This window comes from Haliotis rubra, unplaced genomic scaffold (assembly GCF_003918875.1).
Source record: "Haliotis rubra isolate DU_JTF1 unplaced genomic scaffold, ASM391887v1 Scf62, whole genome shotgun sequence".
NCBI classification, from domain to species: domain Eukaryota; kingdom Metazoa; phylum Mollusca; class Gastropoda; order Lepetellida; family Haliotidae; genus Haliotis; species Haliotis rubra.
Window position 1 is genome coordinate 1324599 of NW_025767324.1, and position 23513 is coordinate 1348111.

The 23513-nt window shown below is 42.0% G+C and overlaps 1 protein-coding gene across 2 annotated transcripts in view; it reads left to right on the forward strand.

Moving 5' to 3' along the window:
- The first annotated feature begins 18067 nt into the window (after positions 1 to 18067).
- LOC124256169 overlaps positions 18068 to 23513 on the forward strand; it is a 33663-nt gene continuing 28217 nt past the window's right edge. The window contains exons 1-3 of one of the 2 annotated variants that reach the window (XM_046690126.1): positions 18068 to 18309; positions 18970 to 19094; positions 21587 to 21930. In XM_046690126.1, the coding sequence (XP_046546082.1) occupies positions 21790 to 21930 (141 nt within the window). In that variant the 5' untranslated portion in view covers positions 18068 to 18309; positions 18970 to 19094; positions 21587 to 21789. Of the gene's footprint in view, positions 18310 to 18824; positions 19095 to 21586; positions 21931 to 23513 lie in introns of those variants that run through there. The other variant, XM_046690127.1, reaches the window with a different exon arrangement.

A 23513-nucleotide genomic window follows, 5' to 3' on the forward strand; every position in this document is an offset into this window, starting at 1 on the left:
AAGGTCTTTCTGAAACCGGTGATCCTTGACATTCGCAATGAGATGTCAACTGCTTGAGGTTAGGCTTGGATGTGATCATGGTGATGGGCATTGGAAATTCATGTATCAATAATCAGCAATATAATTGGATGACAAAATTGATAATTCCAATCAAATGTTGCTGTTGCGGATGAATGAATATAATGTTAAAACAGTCCATGTTAGTATCAAGTTGTTGCATGCACACTAAGAAATACCTTTGCAATGACCTACTGAATAATTAACTGGTATTTCAGGGTGTAAGGTGTAAAGCACAAGTCAAAGGTAATAAATACGGTAGTAGTTAAAATTTCCAATTTCTAAAAAAGTATATATTTATAGCAGACTGGCGTCCTTAAACTGTAATGTCCACTTATCTACACTTGCCTCTTTAAAGGATAGAGAGGTTATGGGTAGCCCATTAGTTAAAGTGTTCGCTCATCATGCTGAAGACCCGCGTTCGATTTTCCACATGGGTACAATGTGTGAGGCCCATTTCTGGTGTCCCCGCCATGATATTGCTGGAATATTTGCTAAAAGCAGCGTAACTCACTTAAAGGATCGAATTACTATACACCCATGGGCTTAGCATGCAGTAAAGCCTTGGAGCAAGGCCAGGTCTTCAGAGGTTGTTTATACATTGGTATGAAAAGATCAGTTGGCTTTGTTTAGATGTTGATTTATCCGGTAATATGGGTTTTCAGATTCTAAAAACACATTCCTTGTTTTCTTGCAAATCACATACACATCTTACTAACCAGTCAAATATACTGTTATCATAAACACAATCTGTCAACTGTGTATTTACAATGTTTATGTTACCCAACAAACTATAATATAGTGCGAGTACACTTTGCCCTCCGATAACTGATAGTATATGACTAAATGAATGGTTTTGTCTTGTACCTTGGGACCCCAGAGGTAAGGTCATGTACTGTGTTTAATTCCATTGTTTTGTGTGACGACAATATTGCATATTAAAAAAATGCTGCAAAGCCTCCATGGCCTCTGTCTACATAATTTAAGGAATTCATATTTGTATAGTGTGTGTTCATTATGTGTATGAGCAAATTTTGTATACACAATAAAATACCTGAATATTTTGTCATCTGTCTTTATGTCATGGCTGGAAGATATACGCTGTATTACTGGTACATAACTATATGAAATACTAAAAATGCTGACCACAAAACCGTTGGATAATACGTTATAGAGTGTTTCTCGTGGTCATGCCTATTTTGCCCTTGTTGGCAAGGTAACGTAAGCGAGGTTTAAGGTTTATCAGAAATTGCAGATGAAGAAACTCATTCAAAATACTAGTATTCAGATGGACACGATATTTTGACATCGAATGTTTTCATTGGTAAACTTGTGAATGAATTCTTGGATTTGAACAAGAGAAAGAGTGTGTTGGAATGGTCGGAAGATATTCGACTAAGCAGTTGTTCGAATTGCACGAAATATGCCAGAATAATGACATATTCGAGAAAAATGTCCCTCAATGTGCACTTTATAAGACGGACAACCAGACCCTTTGTTGTTTCCATTCATTGCAGTCTTATACCTCGCAGTGTGACGTTGTTTGTCGATTCATTCAATCAATCAATCAATCAATCATTTATTCAATAGAAAGGCCATATTGGCCCATGTATAATACATTTCAAAAATATTTTGTCGTGACATTTTGATACACTTTATATGAATTTACATATCGAGCTGTAATTTTCTCTGTAGAAGAGCTTCCTTGATGAACATAGCACAATTGTGAAGTATAAATGATGAACAGACACCCAACAAATTTATATATTTCTAAACAGTGGCATTTGTGCAATTATAAAGGCGGGAGATATTTTAATCTTATGCTTTTGAAAAAGGGGCATATTAGGAAGAAATGGTATTCATCTTCAACTGCCTGTAATTCACTAATTTGACAGATCCTTTCTTCAGGCAGCAACCCTTCCCATCTCCTGTGTTGATTCTTAGCTGTAATACGGATGAACGTAATAGAAACAAATTTTTAAACTTATCCTATCTCACGGTATGCACCTCTCCTCTTCTTCTATGACCATGTGTGGAAACGTGCTGTAGGCTAAGTTGAATCAAATCTTGCTGGCCTCTGACCCGCCCTGACCTCTGGCCCCACTCCGACATCAGCACCTGTCAGTCATCTCCATAAGAGTGTAGCTCGCTCAGATGATCATGTGACTACCTGTGCCTGTCATTCTCTTTCTTGTCGCTACGTCGTGTGGACGTGTGCTTGTCTATAGAAAGTTTGTTTGCGTTTTCCAACAATGGGAAAATCTAATCGCAGTGGTTCTAAGAAGCGTAAGCATTGTGATAATTGTAAAAGTAACTTCTCGGCGGCGGATCCACATGCCTTGTGTGTTGACTGCTTGGGTCGGTGTGAGTGGTCACATCGTTGTACCTTTTGTGCAGACCTCAATGACGATGATTTCTCTGAATACCGCCGGGTGGCTTGCAGACACATGTCAGATAGGGATCGTCGAAAACCATCTGAGGGTCCGTCTGTGTCTAAACGTATTAAGGCAGATCACCGTAAGAAAACTGCAGTCCGTCGTTCGAGGTCCCCATCTCCTAATGAAGATTTCCTAGGAGAGGCGTCGGATTCATACCTCCGTGAAAACTTACGACAACTTTTCTGACCGCATGCCTCTGACCCCATCACTTTGGAAGACTCTTCTCCACCTAGGGTTGTTTGGGTCCTGAGGTGGGGGTTTCTGGTGCGGCGCTTGGTGTGATTCCTAGCATTACATCTCAAGTGCCGCTTCCTTGCAGTGCGGCGCTTTCCATTTCGGTGGTTGTTACTACGTCTGTTTCCCATTCGGTGCTTGCGTCGAAATGTGTCACTTGCTTTGGGTACAGGGGATAGTTTTGATGCGGCGCTTTCTCATCCTCCGGTGGGGTTGACAAGTGTGTCGATGGTTCCCAGATTACCTTTGTCTGCTTCTATCCCGTATCCTGTACCATTTGGTTATAGGCCAGCACATTATTCCAGTGCGCCACTTACCTCTCAAGCGCTGCTTACTTCAGGCCAGGTACCTGTAGGTAGAGCGCCGCTTGTTGCCGATCACATGATGTCATTCAGAGAGCCGCTTGTGTCCAATTCGGTGCTCGTTTGCCCCCGGTTCGGCGCTTACTACTGGTGCTCCCGGATCGGCGCTTCCTCCTGGTGTTCCTAGTTCGGCGCTTCCTCCCGGTGTTTCTAGTTCGGCGCTTACTCATGGGGGTTTTGATTCGGCGCTTAATCCCGGTGTTCTCGGTTCGGCTCTTACTCATACTACTCCTGGTTCAGCGCTTCCTCACAGTGTTTGTGCTGCGGCGCTTACGCATACTGGTCCTAGTTCGGCGCTTTCTCAGAGTTCACTGGCTTCAAGTTTGACTCATGGGGCGGGTGATTCGTTGCTTCCTCAGGGTTCGGCGCTTAATTCTCATGTGTCTAGTTCGGCGCTAGGTCCACTCAGCTTCTGCTCATGTTCATTGTTTCTCTACGCTAATTGTCTCCCCTCCGGTGGATGATGATATTACTTTGCTAGGGACTGAACAGAAAGCCTACTCGCCGTTCCTGGTTGAGGATCGTGAGCTTTTGCATTTGGATGGTGTCATAAGGAAGATTATGGCTCCACTCAACATGGTGTTGACTAACGAAGCGGTGGCTATGTCGGTTGCGCATGCTACGTCCCATCAACAAGCGTATATTCGAGCGGCTATGGTCTTATTGCAAGAGCAATTCCAGACCATTCTAGATCAGTTGGCTCACTTCTTTTTGTACATCACAGCTGTGCGTCGCAGGGGGCCTTTGCACTTATCCTCTTGGGAGGATCGGTTCCGTACTGATCTTTTCCGGCAGCCATGGTCTGGCAGGTCTTTGTTTAACGAGGCTGTTAGAGATGTTGCCAACAGAGTGGGTCAAGATGCTCATTTACAAGTGTCAGTGGAATTGTTGAAGTTCCAGCGTTTGCAGGTGGAGGTATCGTTGCGCCAGCGACGGCCAGCCCGTTATGTCCCTGCGAATCCTGACCTTCGTGCAGGGTCCTGCTGCTTCCTTTCGTGGAAAAGGATCCTTTGGCAGAGGACGACTCAACCGTCAACGTCGGGCCTCCACTGCTTCACGATCAGCTTCCGTTTCCAACCAGCCCACTTCGCAAAGACCTGACAAACAGTGACTTGAGGACATTAGCAGGCGCCTTGGTTCTTCCACCTCCAGTCGTGCCCATTCTGACTTTCCCAGTAGGCGGCCGGCTTGGGACCATCTGGACTCCCAACTGGACCATCTTGGGAGACCCCTTCGTCCTCTCCATGTTGTCCACGGGTTTTCAGCTGCCACTCATCGGGGATCCTCCTCTCACTTTACTTCTGGAGCGCAGAACGTATCCCGCTTGACAGACAGCGGTTCTGCGATCCACAATAGACACCTTACTCGAGAAACTTGCGATCGAATCCCTGGGTCCGGTCCGCCTCGGGGTTCTATTCTCCAATCTTTCTGGTCCCGAGGATTCGGACAAACTGAGGATAATCTTCAACATGAAAATTTTCAACGAGAGGTTTCTGCAGCCTCCGCCCCATTTTCGCATGGTATCGGTGGCACTCCTCAAGACCATTATCAAGCCGGGAGATTTCATGGTCAGTTTGGATCTCAAGAATGCGTATACTTGCACATCCTGATCTTCCCGGCTCATCGCAAGTTCCTTCAGTTTGTCTTCGAGGGCACCCGCTATCAGTGGCGTATCCTCCCGTTTGGAATTTTTTTGGCCCCGAGGATATTCACACGAGTAACCAAGCCTATCACCAGCTTCCTTCACCGCAAGGGGATAGTGTTCGAAGCTTACATCGACGACTGCATTCAGGCGCAGACCGATCATGCCCTTCTGCTTCGTCACATGCAGTTTGCGATACAGCTTCTTCGCCAATTAGGCTGGTTAATCAATCTGCAGAAATCGGAACTAGCCCCTACGCTTTGTCTCGAGAGATCGTTTTGGCAAGATTCAGCGATTGGTTTCTGTGGCACTGGCGCAACCCCAGGACGCTTCGTCAGTGGCAGGAGCTCCTGGGCCTCTTGACGTCGGCTCAGGCGTTGACCCTCAGGGGTCAACTACAACTTCGTCCCTTGCAGTTCTTTCTAGCACCTTACATCAGAGTGGGAGATCCCGTTGCTTTGATCACTCTACCTCTGCAGCTCCATCCCCATCTCCTGTGGTGGATGGAAGAATTGAATGTCTGCGACGGAGTTTGTTTAGGGCCGTTTGTTCCGTCTCACCACCTGTATGTGGACGCGTCTCTACACGGGTAGGGAGCTCATCTTCGCAATCAACAAGTGGCAGGGTGGTGGTCTCCCATCGCGCCTGTCACATCAACGTTCAGGGCGGTGATGCTTGCAATCAGTCACTGGCAGGATGTCCTACGAGCAACTTCCCTCATGATCCGGTCGGACAACACAGCGGTGGTTTGGCATATCAACAGGATGGGGTCCACGGGGTCTACTCAACTGCTGCAGTGGACCCAACGGTTCTTCGATCTGGTGGACTCTCTCCACATCATTGTACGAGCCAACCGCATTCCGGGGGTGAAGAATGTCATCGCAGATTCTCTGTCGTCCCTCTCCAACGGAATGGAAATTACGTTCCAGGTGTTCCAGACCTTTTGCCTTCCGTTGACGACTCCGACAGTGGATCTCTTCGCCACTCGATTCAACCATCAGCTGCCTCGGTTTGTGTCACCGATTCCGGATCCTCTGGCTTGGGACCTCGATGCTCTAGCCATTCCGTGGGAGAACCTGAATGCTTACGCGTTTCACCAGTGGCCCTTCTTCCTCACGTATAAGTGAAACTGTGCGCAACTCAGAGGATGACTCTGCTTTTGGTCGCGCCTTATTGGCCTGCCAGAAGCTGGTTCGTAAACCTTCAAGACCTAGCCGAACCAGATCCGTGCCTCTTCCCGTTCGGCCTGATCTGCTGGTACATCCGCACTCCGACCAGCTACATTGGTCTCTGATGACGCTCCATCTGCACGTTTAGCGCATCTACATCGGTCGTTAACGGCTAAGGGCTATTCTAAGCGTGTGGCTACTGCCATTACTACAGCGCACCGTACTTCTACGAGGTCACTCTATGATGACAAATGGAAGAATTTCGAAGCGTATTGCAGGAAGAAGGGCATCTCATCCCCCACTACGGCGTCCCCGCAGATGGTGGCAGAGTACCTTCAGCATCTCTGATCCTCCAGAAAACTCAAAGGTTCTACATTATCTACCTATCTGGCGGCTCTTAACACAGTTATTGCAGCGGCCTCAGGTGTGAAGGTGTCGACTGTCCCTGAACTCCAGTCTCTCCTCCGATCTTACAAACTGGCTGACCAATATCGGAAGTTCCGGCCTCCAGCTTGGGATCTTTCCGTTGTACTTGCTCATCTCACGTCAGCTGATTATGAACCTTTGGAGGAGAAAGATTTCGAACATGTCTCCTTTAAGACCTTCTTTCTATTGGCGTTGACTACGGCTGCTCGTATTTCTGAGTTGCATGCTCTTGATGTTTCTCGGGTACGGTTTGAAAGGTCTATACATGCGAAAGTTTTCCTTGGTTTGCGGTGGGATTTTCTCGCCAAGAATCAGTTACCAGGACAGCCGGATCTCACATTCACGATTCCGCCGTTGTCCACTATATTGGGCCCAGATGACACTGAGGATCTGTCCTTATGCCCGGTGCGTGCATTAAGGATTTACCTAGCTGCCTCACAGGATCGCCGCAGATTGTGTAAGAGATTGTTCATTCCATTGTCTACTGCCTCCACCTCGGAAGTCTCCCGTACTACCTTGGCGTTTTGGATGCGAACTACGATCCTGCGTGCTTATGCCTTTGCTGACCTACCTCCACCGTCGACGGTGAAGCCTCATGAGACTCGAGCTCTTGCCTCCACCATGGCTCTTCACAGAAATTGTTCCCTGCAGTCCATCATGGAGGGCTGTTTTTGGCGATCAGATACGGTGTTTGCTTCACACTACCTGAAGGATCTTTCAGTTACAGACGTGGAAGGGCTACATCAATTCGGCCCCCTGGTCCTGGAGCAGCAATTGTCATCAGCCCGCGTTCGCAGATGAAGCAATCCTTCTTTGGTCGGTTTTGCTCTGTACACAATAAAAGATATCGATGTTATCCATGTCTTAGTACTTTTTTCCATTTGGGTTTAGATTATTCTCACCTATGGGAATAGGGTGTGTCTGCACTGTCATAAGTTGTGACTTGATAGACTGTGAGGCCAGTTTTGTGCTACATGCAGAGATGATCGACACTCCACTTACTGACCTGTACTCTCTGAGCAATTACGTCAGTGAAGTGTTGATTTCCGATTACCTACATGGTTTTCGAAGCGTTCTGCTCCTGAGTCCTTTCTCACCTTTGGTAAGTTAGGGAGATTGGTACTGAACGTTAAACTAGTTGAGCATCCGAACTATTCCCTCTTTCACCGCCTTCCAGCGTGTGTCTGTGGGGGTAGTTTCGAAGCAGGGACTGGCCAGATTAAGATCCTTGACTTTAATTCACTGGGGTCACCTGATAAATCGCGGGGCGGCGGGGCCTACTTGCCAAACTGCGTCCTTTTGCTTGTCAAAAGTTGCGGCTGAAAACTACATTAATTCGGGAGCGCCCACTCCCTAGAGTTTTTGTGCTGTGTAAGCCAAGGGGTTACGTGAAGAAACCAATCTCAAGTTGGAGTTTGCATATCGGGACTTGGTGCTTTCTCCTGGCCTCCTTGGGTTATGCGCTTTTCCTGGTGGTAGTAACGGGGTAATCTGCGACCTGCCTACCAGCCGTGGGATTGTGCATACCGTGAGATAGGATAAGTTTAAAAATTTGAAAATGTTATTATAAATTGTATATTTATATACTTATCCTATCTCACGCGATAGGACCCACCCGACATCACAGATTACTGGAAGCTCCAAGACGAGAATGACAGGCACAGGTAGTCACATGATCATCTGAGCGAGCTACACGCTTACGGAGATGATAGACAGGTGCCGATGTCGGAGTGGGGGCAAAAGTCAGGGCGGGTCAGAGGCCAGCAAGATTTGATTCAACTTAGCCTACAGCACGTTTCCACACATGGTCGTAGAAGAAGAGGTGAGGTGCATACCGTGAGATAGGATAAGTATATAAATATACAACATATGATAAAATTTTCAATTATCTTCTTAATTCCTTATTCTTGACAGTTGATAGATAAACTTCTGTATTTAGAACGAATTTAAAGCCTTTGTAATATGTCATTTTTCTTGATGTTGATAACGCCTCTGTCCATTCTTGTCGATAACAATCTTTCATCGATCCTTTGTTTAAATGTAGTTTGGAATTTCGCCGACATCTTGTGACATCCAAACGAATCCAAAACCGTACTGAAAAAGAAGTTAATTCTCTTATATGACTGGCCCATGTTCTTCTGTTGCCTAAGTCCAGTTTAAACATCATGGTATAAACCTGTTTTGGTGTCTGTTTGAATGTAGCCGTAGTATCTTACACCAGTATTTAATACATTTTGTGTGGTAGTCGACCTATAATGCATATACAACGTCCACGGTCGCCGAGAGCCGCAACGTTAGAGACGTGATTCCCGGATGATTTGCAGAAGCTTTAATAGATTTGTTCGACGATATATCTTCTTCCCTACCCCCAGATTTCTGATCCATACAGGGGCGGTGGGGTAGCCTAGCCTAATGGTTAAATCATTCGCTCGTAACGCTGAAGACCCGGGTTCGATTCCCCACATGGGTACAATGTGTGAAGCCCATTTCTGATGTCCCCAGAATATTGCTGGAATATTGCTAAAGCGGCGTAAAACTAAACACACACACACTCACTTGATCAGAACGTTGAATATCTTAAACAGGATATTTGGTGATATGTTCTTCAATTGACACTGAACAATGCTTTGCTGGTCTTGGATGTTAGTACATCAATAGCCTTGCTCCATGATAATTTCAATGAAAACATCAGACCTAGATCATTGTAATAAGTAGAGATCTGTATATGGACTTCGCCATGTTTCCATTTTTCTGTTCCTCTAACGATACCTCCATTTCTGAAAACTATCATCTCTGTTTTTTCTAAGTTTACTTCTAGTCCCCATTTGAGACAAAACTTCTTTAGAACGTCAACCTTCTGTTGCATTCCTATTACTGTAACATCAAAAATACACACAACCTCGGCAAAGAATAATGAAAGAATTTCTAAAAAGTCTTGTCCAACAAATATCCCTCTCAGTTCCGAATCCTGTATCATGTGCTCCAATTCCACAATGTATAACGAGAACAGGATTGGACATAGATGGCAGCCTTGTCTCACTCCACTCACAGTGTCGAAATAATCAGTAATAGATTAACTAGTCATCTTAACAACAGACTTTACTTTTGAATATATATCCTGTAAAATATGACAGAATTTTCCGTGAATACCTTTCATCAGTATGATAAACCATAACAGCTTTCTGTTCACACGGTCAAATGCCTTGCCAAAGTCTACAAAGAGACAATAAAATATCCTTTACGTTTCGATAGGTATTTCTATGCTAAATCCTGGAGACAAAACATGTTATCCACTGTACTGTAACCTGACCGAAATCCAGCCTGTGATTCTGGAATCTTCTCATATATTTCACAAAACGTTTGTAAACGTTTATTCAATATAAGCGTAAATAACTTTCCCTTTCCATCAAAGAAATTCCTCTGTAAATATTTACATCTTTTACGCCTTTCTTGTGGAGAGGTTTAATGAGTGCCCGTGACCATTTGTCTGGAAACGTTCCTGAATACAATATTTTATTAAACAGTACTGGAAGGTATCGGAGTAGTATAGTTTTTCAGCTCTTGATCATCTCCGGGAGTATACCGTTAGGTCCAGCTGATTTTCTGTCCTTTAAACTTTATACTGCTTGTTATATCTCCTTACCGTGAAGGTCCGGGTTAGAATTTTGATCTTCAGTGCCACATGCTTGTCGTAAGAGGTGACTAACGGGATCGGGTGGTCAGGCTCGCTGACTTGGTTGACACATGTCATCGGTTCCCAATTGCGCAGCTCGATTGTCCGGTCCAGACTCGATTACTGTGGGCGATGTTTGTACATAATAAACTACGCAGCGAATGGTCTTGCTTCCGGGAATCGAATACCATTCGATCATGTTTTTCATCCAATCAGATTAAAGAACACAGTGACTTTTGGTTTGCAATCATGTATGGTAGAAGGAACTTTCTTTTCTGTCGCACTATATTAGAAAAATCATCACTAACGAAAAGCTGTGTCCCTTCGGTTTCTTGGCTGCTTTCAGTATATCATACTTATCACTCTCATTGGTAAGTTTCACTATGATGCCCTTCCCCCGCATCACTCTGTGAACTCGCTGGATGTGTATGTCTGCGTCGTCCATGTCCATCTTGTCCCTCAGCTCTGACTGCACGATTGTCTCACAGTCACCCCTGGATTCTTTACCCTGGTTAGATTTTCAATATAATCAATTTTGTCCTCCAACTTGTCAACGACTTGTCTGCGTGCACGGTTTTCTGCTTCTAAACAGCGTTCATTTACATCTGAAAGTTGGCCACACACCTTCGTCAATGCTGACTCCATTTACACTATCGTCTCTGTCATAGTTACATGCGAAGCCTGCAGATTATCCATTTTTGTCGATAAATTTCTAAGTTCTTCGAGAATAGTTGGCATATTTTTGTCATTCATTAACAAAATGATGTCTTTCATCATCTGCATTCAAATCAAAACTCAAGACGCAATTATTTTCAGGCTATTATTCATAGACTTATTTCACCCTATTATTATATATATATCATAGACTTTAATTCACAGACATTTTCTCCTGCTATTTTTCATATGCCTTATTTCAGGCCATTATTCATAGGTTTTATTTCATACTATTATTTCACTACGTGTGTCTTTTCTCTCATTTTATGCGCTTTGAGCATGCACCTTGTGGATGGATACAGCACTGTATAAATACTCATGATTATTATTCACCTGTATAGTTATTTTAACTGTTTATTACTCCTTTAGCAACTTGGAAAGACTGTTTGGCACCGTTTAGCAATAATCAAGTTGTAGACCGTCCTGTATGGTCAAGGCCAATGGTTTGATGGATACAAATTACGCACCACTGACACAGCCAGCAACCCTTACAGCCCGCACCATACCTGGCAACAGAGGTGTATCTGTAAGAACGTCTAAGGCATCCGTGCAAGATGCCCATCCCGACCGCCAAATATGATGCCAGGACATCGGCGTCGACGTTTCCAGTGGAGCAGACAACACTTGTCACGGGAAGCACGAGCGTGGAGAAGAATTATCAAGTTTGCAAATGGCAGAATTTTTACGTTTTTGCAACAGAACGGCCATGTAGAGACGTTTCACAACGGCAACGCCAGACCACACATTGCTCGAGTTACAAAGTAGTATTTTATTTCTAACAATGTTAATATGTTACCCTGACCTGCAAGATCCCCTGATTTGTCACCCACTGAACATGTCTTGGATGAAATGCAGCAACGTTTACGACGCTATCCGAATTCTCCAACAACGCTGCAGGAAGTCAACCATATATATCCTCCCACGTCTTGGATGAAAGTGGAGCGACGTTTACGTCATCCGAATTCTCAAACAACGCTGCAGGAAGTCAACCATATATATCCTCCCACGTCTTGGATGAAATGGAGCGACGTTTTATGACCTCATTCGAATTCTCCAACACCGCTGCAGGAAGTCAACTATATATTCCCTTTCCAGGACTGTCATGGACGTTTAGTGGCCTCAATGGGTGCCAGGCCTGTATATATACAAGGTGGACACGATAGGTACCGAAGGTGTGGCCGTGTCGTATGTCACTGGCATGTGTCACGTGCACTATAATCCTATGAACCTACTGATACCTCGTGTCTCATAGGCCTACTGGTCGGGTGGTGTATATTTTAATCTGTCCTGACTATGCAGAGATTATCACCCTCCCTATTCCATATCTTGCCCCGTATCATCCCGAGACGCCCATTTCTGACTGAGTGAGTGAGTTTAGTTTTACGCCGCATTCAGCAATAATCCAGCTATATGGCTGCGGTCTGTAAATAATCGAGTCTGGACCAGACAATCCAGTGATCAACAACATGAGCATCGATCTGCGCAATTGGGAATCGCATATCTGACTGAGGCCGTTAGACCGAGGTCAGATATGGGTCGAGGGATGATACGGGGATAGATATGGAAAGGGGAGGGTCATCATATTTTTTATCACTTTACTAACCGTGTAAGAATCTATCATTTTTAAAAGCCTTTTATTCTCACTCACTCACTCCAGTGAGGCATGGGAAGGTGGAAGTGGCGAGGCAGGAGAAAATGTCCGCTTTGTTACTTGCCCTGAAAATATGCCTTGAAGCATATAATTTGCCCGTTCATTAATTTCTGACCCAGTATTGTCTTGATCGCTTGAGGGGGCGGTGGGGGGTAGCCTAATGGTTAAAGCTCTTGATCCAGTCACTATCCAGTACTCCAGTGTTGCTTCAAACTGTTAGGGACAACGTATGGTCCCTGTAATGATATGATTACGGATATTGAATGTAGACCTCAACTGGTTGAGTCATAGGAAATAACAGTTCTGTCAATGTGAGATATGTTGACGAAATGAAGGGATATCCTGTGGGAATGTGTCCAACACTGCTTGTTTAGAAGAGTTGGATTACAAATGGAATATCACCAATGTGTTTTGATGTCAAATATTATTAAATCAGTACTTGAACATATATCTCTAAAACTACACTGCAAGCTTAGAAATTTGGAGTGTTTACACTTCCATCGCCTCGTTTTGATCTAATCATTAATCCGTAGCTATATTATGGAGTCTTCCCATTTACCTACCACCTATTGTTCTAGTTGGGCAAATCACTGAAGCGGAATGATCCTCCAGACAATAGGTGTATCTGAAATTCTGACCCCTGTGAAATAAGATCCCCCATATAGTATTCAGCATTAGCAGGGATACTCAACAACACCCCCTTATAGTCTCCCTGGCATTAGGATATGGATATGATCAGGTTTATCAGTTTATTTATCAGTACATATTTAATATACAACAACACATGCAAATATATACTCAATTAAATAGCCAGTGAAATGGGAAACTGCGTTAAAATACTCATACACATTCATGTTTCCTACCACAAATTGTTCTTTAAGATTACACTGTCTACTATTCAAATAGTTTCGAGAAACTAGATACTGGCCACCTCTTTCATTAAGCCGCACCTTCCTTGTTATTTCCCAGCCTGGCGCAGGGCATTTAGGGGTTTAATAAACTGAGTGGTCGACACATAGTAAGGTGTCCATGTGAAACTCCAGTATGATATCTCAGTTGGCTGGCACTATAAAACACACACGTACTTAAAAGTCTTTGAATCAACTTATGAGGAAGATCGAGTCGCTTTGCTTCGCAAGTTTCTAACGAATATAGATGTAGAAAGATCCACCGTGTACAAGGCTGTACTGAATGCCCCAAGGCTGTACTGAGGTGTTCGGAAAAAAGTCCTCCGAAAAAAAAGTACCGGTACAAAAGTACTAAATTTGCCTAGGAAAAAAAGTCCTCCGGAAAAAAGTCCTACTTTTATTTTTTTTTTATAACAAATGTTAAGAAAAAACTTAGATATTCGGGTTTTTAATACTTTATTCACATACAACAATGTAAATTGACAAAAATACATTTGCAGGACTTTATTATTTTTTAATACTTTATTTTAATACTTTACACTAATTATTCTTTGATTCAAGCAGCTAAAATCACATTTTATTTGACAAACAGAACTCAAACAGTACTCCACAAGGCAGTTCGTTAAAACAATCTTGTTGTGAACACTAGTTAATTGTGAACTCAAGCTAAATCTTGTATTAGATCTGCCCAGTAAAAATATGATTGTTCTTGGTTAACTCAGTATTTAATCCATGTCTTTACTTTATGTTTTCTCTACAATAACTTTGATGTCAACATCCATTTAATCTGTTTTCACAATATTAGGACTTTTATTCCGGAGGACTATTTTTCCCGTACTGTTTTACCGAGGACTTTTTCCCGTACTGTTTTACCGAGGACTTTTTTTCCCTATAATCTGTACTGAATGCTTAGCCCATAGACGTATAGTATTTCTATCCTTTAAAGAGGTGAGTCTAGATAAGCAGACAGTACAGTCTAAGGACGTCAGTCTGTCATTTACATTTTTTTAGAATTTTTCATTTAAACTATTAATTATCACCTTGGGGACTTGTGCAGGTTGTGTAAAGGTACCTTTTCCACCACAACAGGTCGGAATGAAAATTGAGGGCGGGCGGGACATGGTAAACATACGGACATCCTTATGTAAATTAACATGATCTCAGTGGATGCCCCAGCTTCGTTTGTGGACGTGACGTCACGATATCGGCCTATGCTCTCGTCGGTGTCTTCCCACATAATTTCCCGTATACTTTGATATAATAATAATAATACATTTGTAAAGCGCCTAATATCCACCTTACATATGCTCAGTGGCGCTATGACGGTTATTTGCAGGCAATGTTTACGGATAATAGGTTTGGGAAACAATTCGCATTTGAGCAGACACTATAGTAGCGGTAAGTGCGGTAAATGATGATGATGATGATGATGATGATGATGATGATGGAAATGATGATAATTATGTGTGAGAGGTATATAGATTTATCGTTTGATTGTTTTGTCCAGTTTTCCGCCACCGGCAGCAATATTAAAGCTGTACGACAGCGGTCTGCAAATAATCGAGTGTGGAGCAGACGACACCACGTGAATCGATCTTCGTAGTTGGGACACGGTGATATACATGTACAAATGTATACGCATCAACCAGATAAGTGAACCCGATCACCTGACACTAAGGTAATAATTAATAGCTCAAATGAAAATTTCTTAAAAACGTATAAATAATCCTTGGGCCTAGCTAGCATTCAGTACAGCCTGATACGAACACGGGTTACTTCATGAAGACCCGGATCTTCACAGGGCGTATGGTATTGAGTACGGGGTCTATGACTTGTGTGCTGGGATGGGTATGTGTTTCAAACAGATTTTTTGTTTCTGTCAGCAGATCAGGAGATATACTCTTTGAAGATCCTGACCCCACAAGCTGACTCAGTTATTGCTTATCTGTATTTGAGTCAGGCCATGCAGCGCTGTATTGCGTACAGAAATTTGAAACTACATGTATTTTCGTACTTCGTGGAACACGGAATGCATTCCACACGTCCGCATGCAGTAGGTATAGACACGATAAACGCCCACACAAAGGTAGGTCATACTGTTGTTAACTTACAAAACGGACTGCTATTGAAAACTTAGACTAACGCTTAGTCTCTGCATATATTATTTTGATTGTAACAAATAAACCCATTTAAATTGAAGGAGCCCAAGGGAGACCATCCTCGATAATCTCCAGGGGATACGATAGTGGAGATTTATCGTAACGTATACCCTGGAGATTATCGAGGATGAAGGGTGACCAGAGATTCAGAACCTGAGGAAATCTAGACTTTCTTCATTTAGAGATTTGGCATTGCAGAGAGGGCTAGGCAGTAGGGAAAATAATGTGGTTCAGGGACTGTGAGACAGGCTATTGAAATCTATACCAGAGCTTAGGCAATCTAGACTTGCCAAATTGCTCCAGACTTGAAAAGGATAAGTCCATTTCATGCTGTGCAGGGTCTAAGTGATAGACTATGAAATACACCGCTATTTCAGTTGCATGACCAAACAAGTACTGCTGTTCTTCATGTATTTAAAATATACACCACCACATAATCATACAATACCTATGTACATTTCGTGAAAGGAAGTGATCTGATGTCATGAGTGAGTGAGTTAGTTTAGTTTTATGCCGCTTTTAGCAATATTCCAGCAATATCATGGCGGGGGACACCAGAAATGGGCTTCACGCATTGTACCCAAGTGTGGAATCGAACTCGGGTCTGGGGCGTGACGAGCGAATGCTTTAACCACTTGGATTGGTTTGGCTAGTGAAAATGAAGATATCTGGTTGAGAAATATTATTAAAAATAACATAAGTATTTGGAAAGAAAGTATGCGAAAGGATAACAAAACCTTTATCTTTGTCCTAGTGAAAATGCCTGACAAACTTAGTTTTGTTGATACACTTCGACATATACAGCCATACATATCCGGTGGTACAGTTTCCTTTGTCCCTATCTCAGTAGTAACTGGGTTCACTTTACCACCTTCAATAGTATTTCAGTTACATATCACAGCGTATCAGATTGATGCGAGGGGATATCCAACAGTGAGTGCGGCGTACTCGTTGTTTGTCGTGGAGGTATATAACTTGAATCTGAATTGCAATTAAATTTCAGTGTATATTATGAATAGTTTGAATCACTGTCCGATACTATGGGCTTAATTTCAACATATTTAGGTTGTATTTGGATAATACTAAATGATAACGATAATGCCGCTTGTCGTAAACATACTTTAATTCTGAACATATGCATGTGTGGATGTTGTGAGTGAGTGAGTGAATGAGTGAGTATTTAACTTCATATCGGCAATATTTCAGCCATACCGTGACTAACTTCTTTGAGTGGCATTTTAGTGACTAGTTGTGTTTAGGTGGGTTTAGGCTGTGAAACAATATCATATTTCATGTGTTTAGATATTTATAGTGTTTTAGACAGAACACACGAAATTAATATTCCGTATATAGAATACATTCTTAATATTTATAGTAAGAATGTACATACCAAACACGGTTTATACAGCGTTAGCGTTGCCTGAACAGACTGTACTCCCCGAACCCCATGGAATTAAAACAGACGAAGTAATCATTTAAATTCCCCGAATCTGGATAAAGAATGAGTTGCGGTCCTTGTTACGCATGAGGCCATATGGTTCGTGGAAATCAAAGGAACATTCAGACGTACCACTGTAAACCTTCCGGGTCTCATATTAACCCATTCGCTGTGGCAGATACACACCACTTCTTGGCAAGTACTTTCCGACACACGCATTATAGGGTTAATTTCAATAGATCGTTACAGTGCTAATTTTGGATATGTTTGCATAGGTGTGAATGTTGAAAGTCAAATTCAGGTGTGAATTGCAATAATATACTTCTCACAAACAGTTAAGAACAGCTGTTTCTCTCATCCCCGATATGGAAGAATAGCTTTTCTTCAGGAAGATATGAAAGCTGGTCATGTCTTTTCAAACTGTTGTACGAACTGCGGTCAGTCATGTTCTGGGGGTGGTGGGTAGCCTTGTGTTAAAGAGTTCGATCGTCACGCCGAAGACCCAGGTTCGATTCTCCACATGGGCACAATGTGTGAAGACCATTTCTGGTGTCCCCCGCTGTGATATTGCTGGAATATTGCTACAAGCGGCGAAAACCCCAACTCATTCTATGTACTCGACCAAAAAAAAGTTAAGGACCATCCCAATTTTCAATATTAAAGTATTTAACAGTTCATATTATCATCCATATCATACTTTAATATTCTATATTGGTGTGGTGGTTAACTTTTTTCTTGAGAATATAATTTTTTGTAGGGACATCGTATATCTAGTCATGTCTTGTACCCAAAGTCTGCAGTTACTTGGTGATCTGTTTTATCCTCGGTACGTTTTGATTTAGTTTGTATTTTGTCCAGGAGTTCATACGTATGGACATACACAAGAAACATGTTTCACGTTGAGTGAGTGAGGTTTTGCACCGCCTTTAGCAATATTCCAGCAAAACCACGCCCGGGGAGGTACACCAGAAATGGGCTTCACACATTGTGCCCATGTGGGAAATCGAACCCGGGCCTTCAGCGTGACGAACCAACGCTTTTTTCATTAGGCTATGTTTCACAGACTCAACTGCTTTTTGTTCACAGTACAAGCCAAGGCAAGGTGTATTCACTATATTCTCTTCAGGTACATGCGGAATGCGGTGTAAGCACACGCTGACCTACTTCCTACACGTATGTGGCCACATCTAGCTTAATGTGGACGGAAGGGGTGGACTAGTGATAAACGCCCTTGCTCGTTCCCCACGTTTCGGGTGTCTCGTCTATCCCAATTGCGTAGATCGATGATAATGCTGTTGATCACTGGATTGTCTGGTACAGACTCGAATATTTACAGATCGCCGCGATTCAGCTGGAATATTGTTGTGTGCGGAGTAAAACAAACAATCAAAACTGTGTCAGTAACACTGTTTTGATATGGACCAGACGTGAGCCCAAGGTTGGAGTAGAGTGTCCTCAACTTGATATTAGTCTGTTATAATACAGTCAACATCTTCTAGTACATGATCACATACAGCCATCAAGTGCGGCGTAAAACTAAACTCACTCACTCCTCAGTTGATCATTCAAGTCAACGAGCTTAGCCACACGATTCATTAAACCCGTGAAGATCCGGGTTAGAATTGATCTTCAGCAACCCATGCTTGTCGTAAGAGACGACTAACGGGATCGGGTGGTCAGGCTCGCTGACCTGGTTGACAAATGCCAGTTGCGTAGATCAAAGCTTAAGCTTTCCTACTGTATCCATTCACCAACTCATTTTGAAAGTGGTATAAGTGTCTAAACCGAAACGTCGCTATTGTACAATAAAGAAGTTGGTCATCCATAAAGACTTCTCACTCATAAGATCGCTTTGTACAACGGCACCCAATTGGAAGATCGATACTCATGCTGTTGATCACTGGATTTTCTGACCAAGACTCGATTATTTACAGACCACCGCCATTTAGCTGGAGTATATTACTCACGACAAACATGGGTTGCTGAAGACCAATTTTAACCCGGGTCATTAGTTACAGTGGGGTATAAGACATATGTTCTGTAAACAGAGCTCATACATTTCTTTTTTTTTCAGAAAATTATCTTGCTCCTTCAACAGATATGTTCCGTCAGCTTTCGTGGCATGTCTGTTCTCGCCCCTTTCTGAAGGCGACACGCTAGCCGCTCGCTCAAACGCAACCAAAATGGCGTCAGCCTACAACTTCCTTGTTGGAGCATGATGAGGTAGGCAATGCTAGGCATTCGTTGTAAACAACTTGCTGTAATCTAAATGTCACATATTGATTATGGCCTTATCGATACGGATCATTGATGTGCAAACATCGTGTAATGTTCATGAAACTTAGTTTAAGTCCAGGGAGACATTTGCGTAAAGATTAAAACAGATGGTTAATCATAAGCAACTGATATTGATTTAAAAAGCATCACCCGATGTTGTTGATTGCGTCTTTGTGCCCAAGTTCCTCTTTATACAAGTGATCATGTATATCAGATGTTTTCTTACTGATTAAACCAATTTAGTACAAAGTGACAATGTAGTTTGAGAACATTAACAGCTTCACATCGCTCCTCGGGTCAACAGGTTGTTGTCGTAAAAATTGTTGATGTGAGAACTCGGTAGAAATGGTATATATCCAGTTCCTATGCGGCATAAAACTCTCTCACTCCTATGATCCACCAATTCGCATGATTCTCAAGCTTTTGGGTAGACTAACGGTTAGTCTCTGAATGTATATAATATTGATTGTAACTAATAAACACATTTAAATTTAAAAGGAGCCCTAGGGAGACCAGATTCAGATCTAGACTTGCTTCATTTAGGGCTTTAGCATTGCATGTTTTCCCACAACTAACTGTAATAGTTATCGCCATTCAGAATTTCTCATGCCATTCGTGAAATAATAAATATTTATATCATACCGTAACCTCGAATAATTTATTGTTTGACTATTTGAGTGTTTATTTTACAGTAGACTGATAGGGAATGAAACAATTAATGACTTGTGAACATCAACTTGCTATTATATAGGTCATGGGACATCTCCCCGACTAAGTTATTTTTTTTTTATAGGGTTCATAACTTTATCTTTAAGTTTTCTCTTTTGTTAGCTACTTGCCGTGAAGAATTTTCTTTTGCTGTCCTTTATTGTTTTCAAAGACCGTGAGGAAAAATACAGGCATTGTAATTGACCGGAACTGCGCATGTGTGATACTGATGTAATGGTGATAACTGTTACGGGGCGATAACTGTTCGCTAGCCAGTAGGGAAAATAATGTAGTTCAGGGACGTGCAGACAGACTAGCTTTGGGGCTCCATTGCTTTTTTCCAAGCCAAATCTTGACACTAACTATAAGCAGATGTGATGCTTTTATCATACCTCGATCTGTGCTTGCTACACTTAGACTCTGAACATATATCCCAAAATGAGCTGAATTAATTGTTCTGGTGATTTTCTACGATTGCATTGCTTGTGCTATATCGGGGAGTATGTGCGCGATCGAAGATGCAGTGACTCAGTGAGATAAAGAGCAGAACACAATGATAGGGTATGTTTAAGAAATACAGTTCGCTCTACCACCTTGTATAGTGTAATAAAGCACACTTTCACCCTGAACTATTATAGTTAAAATACGAGGACGCTTGCGTGGTTTGTTGTTTAATGCCGCCCTCAGCAATATTACAGCTATGTTGGGGCAGTGTGTAAATAATTGAGTCTGGACCAGACAATCCAGTGATCAACAGCATGAGCATCAATCTACGCAATTGTTAGACATTACTGTTAAGTCAGCAGGGATAGAAATACTTTTTTTTCTAAGTGCTTTAGGGCACCAGACACATATTTTAGATGTGCCTTTCAGAAATCAAGTGTGCCCATGTTTTAGAATAAATGATTGTAGCAAGGATGATGATCATTTGAAATTTACTGTTAGTAAACAACAAATGTGACCTGTTTTCTGTTTTCACTGATATGTCTTCTGTTTAAGATGGCTTTCTTAAGCTTCATATGCATTTGTTCTGCTTTCCCAACACCTTTAATAGCTAAGAATTGTGTGACAGGTTATCTTGTTCAATATATCTAACATGCACAATTTCCTCTTCAATAACCAAACTATCAGTACTCCTATCACTCTAAATGGAAAAACAACCACATTTCTTTACAACATCCATCTGAATTCCAGTGATTTCCTGGGCGATAAAGTCAATAAATGTTTTTACTTGTTTGTCATGTGTGTAAGTGTTTTGTTTGGGGGATTAAATGACTAAAGGTGAGTTATGTCTCTAAAAAATTAGGGCACCGAGAACATTTTTATCCGTGCCATTTCAAAATGTACTGTTCCATGGCACGCTAATACATGGGGTGTTTCGAACCCTGGTCAGTATTGACAACTTCATTGAATGAATGAATGAATGAAAAGCTTGACTGTTAAAATGTAGAACTGGTTGATTGCCACATACCCCCTTTAGCTTCAGATCATGCATGTGATAGATGATATATATGTGTATATGACATATGCTCAAACCCTACAGTTGTTTTAAATGGGTATTTTGAAGGCATCCAATGAAAATAGTGTGCAAGAAACTAAACATTGTAAAATTGGCTTTCACTCTTATGAACCCCACCCCCTCAAATCTGGTTGGAAGGAAAGTATGTAGTTCAGGTACTATAAGACTGGCTGGTTCTTGAGTTTAAAGATGTGTTTTATACCAATTTCAGGTTCATCCAAGATGGTGAGAATAAAAACTACACAGTCTCCCATGTCTAGTGATCAGGAGAAGTTGACAGGTTAATGCTGTCCATCATTAATTACATGTCCTTCAATTCACCAAGAAGACTTGAAGGTCACAACACATCAAAGGTCAAGGTTGTTTAAAGATCAAGGTCACGCTGAAAAGTCAACCTTGAGCTTAAAGGCCACCATGGTGGAAGAAATACCCTTCCGATGTTTGCCATACTCTGCTTGGCAGGAACTTACAGTGAAATTAGAGCCAACTGTAATGCTTGGTTCGGACTGGCGAAATTTAGCAGAGAAACTGGGGTACAATGCAGAACATGTTGGGGTAAGTTGCTCTGCATTTTATGTAATTTTTGATGAATTTTTAAGTGTATCTTGTATAGATATGACCCACAATTTATATACACTTGCGTAACCTTAATTTGTGAATATAAGAGAAGTGTGGCGAAAATCATATTTTAAATGCACAATTTCATTTTGTATACTCACTGATAAGTTTATTTATTGATTCAGCAAATTGAAAATGCCTAGTATTCCACTCGTAAATGAAATGTTTGTTTACCGAAGCCATTTGCTATCATCACCTGTTTGTGTGAGCACAAAATTTGACGGCACCTTGTTTTGTGGATTACGTAGTCCGTTACAAAAAAACGCTATGTACGACAGCCCATTTGTGTAAGTATTGATATTAGGAATGCAGACATTGATATGTGAGAAGGTTGGTGCTAACGGTATCATTTTTACTTGACATTACTTATATAAAATTTGGTATTAGTGATCTTGGGCTATTTATCTCAGTGCTGGACAATAAGATTTAGAGTACAGTGAGACCCCAGATACCCGGACCCCAAATATCCGGAAACATCGCCTTCCGATCAATTTTCTTGAAAAAACAATCTCGTACGTTATAAAAGTGACTGACTATAACGGATATGCGGTTTCCGTCCCGGACGGGAAATTTTACAAACCAACCGGTTAAATCAACAAAAAAAATGACTCACTTATCCGCACGAAGCTTTTATCTTCCGCTGAACCGTGTGAAGTGAAGCGCGAGTGTCCCAAGTGTTTTGACACGAGACAAGGTCTGCTAATCCTGATTAATGATCGATCAGCAGGGTATTAGTGGTGATTAGTAGGCCTGTCTGACACAGAGTGAATTGTAGTTGGCAAATCAAAACGACCATGCTGTTTTGGAAGTGATTTTAAACCAGAAGTGTATGCTCGCTACCGTTCAAACACCTACTGTATTATTGTGCATGTTTGCAGTTGATCCCCGGGAAACATGTGCACAGCTGATTGCTATTTCCGGCTCAAATACACACGGTGATCTTTATCCCAGCACAAATAATACAATGCCCAGCAAAAACAACTTAGAACTTAAAAGGTAAATAATCTTGTCTAGTGAGGTTTAATTGCAAATTTGACTTCTTTACTGACAAAGTTGTCTTCTGTTGTTTGTTCACGCGAAGTGATATGATGTTGTTTTCTTACCCCTGGAAAAAAGTTTGACGAAAGCGTAACTCATAGATAAGCCGATCCCCTTCTACACACTGCTTTTTTTTCATCCTCAAAATTCTGCTTATAGACGGTAATATACGGTAAGCCTGGATGACAGAAATCCAGATATCCGGATATTCAGTTATCCGGACGATTTACGTGAAAACGTATGTGTCCGCATATCCGGGGTCTCACTGTATTTACATGTAATGCAGAGATTGAACATTTTTGTCAGCGAGGCGTGGCATTGTATGTACATGAAAAGTACCGCTTCGTGACATCATAATTCACTTAATTCACAAGATAGCATGATAATTACCGTGATCCATGAATTAAGGTCATCCACGAGTTTAAGTTACGGTTCTGTATAAGTATTATAAAAACAGAACATTTTGGTATGTATTTGACCAA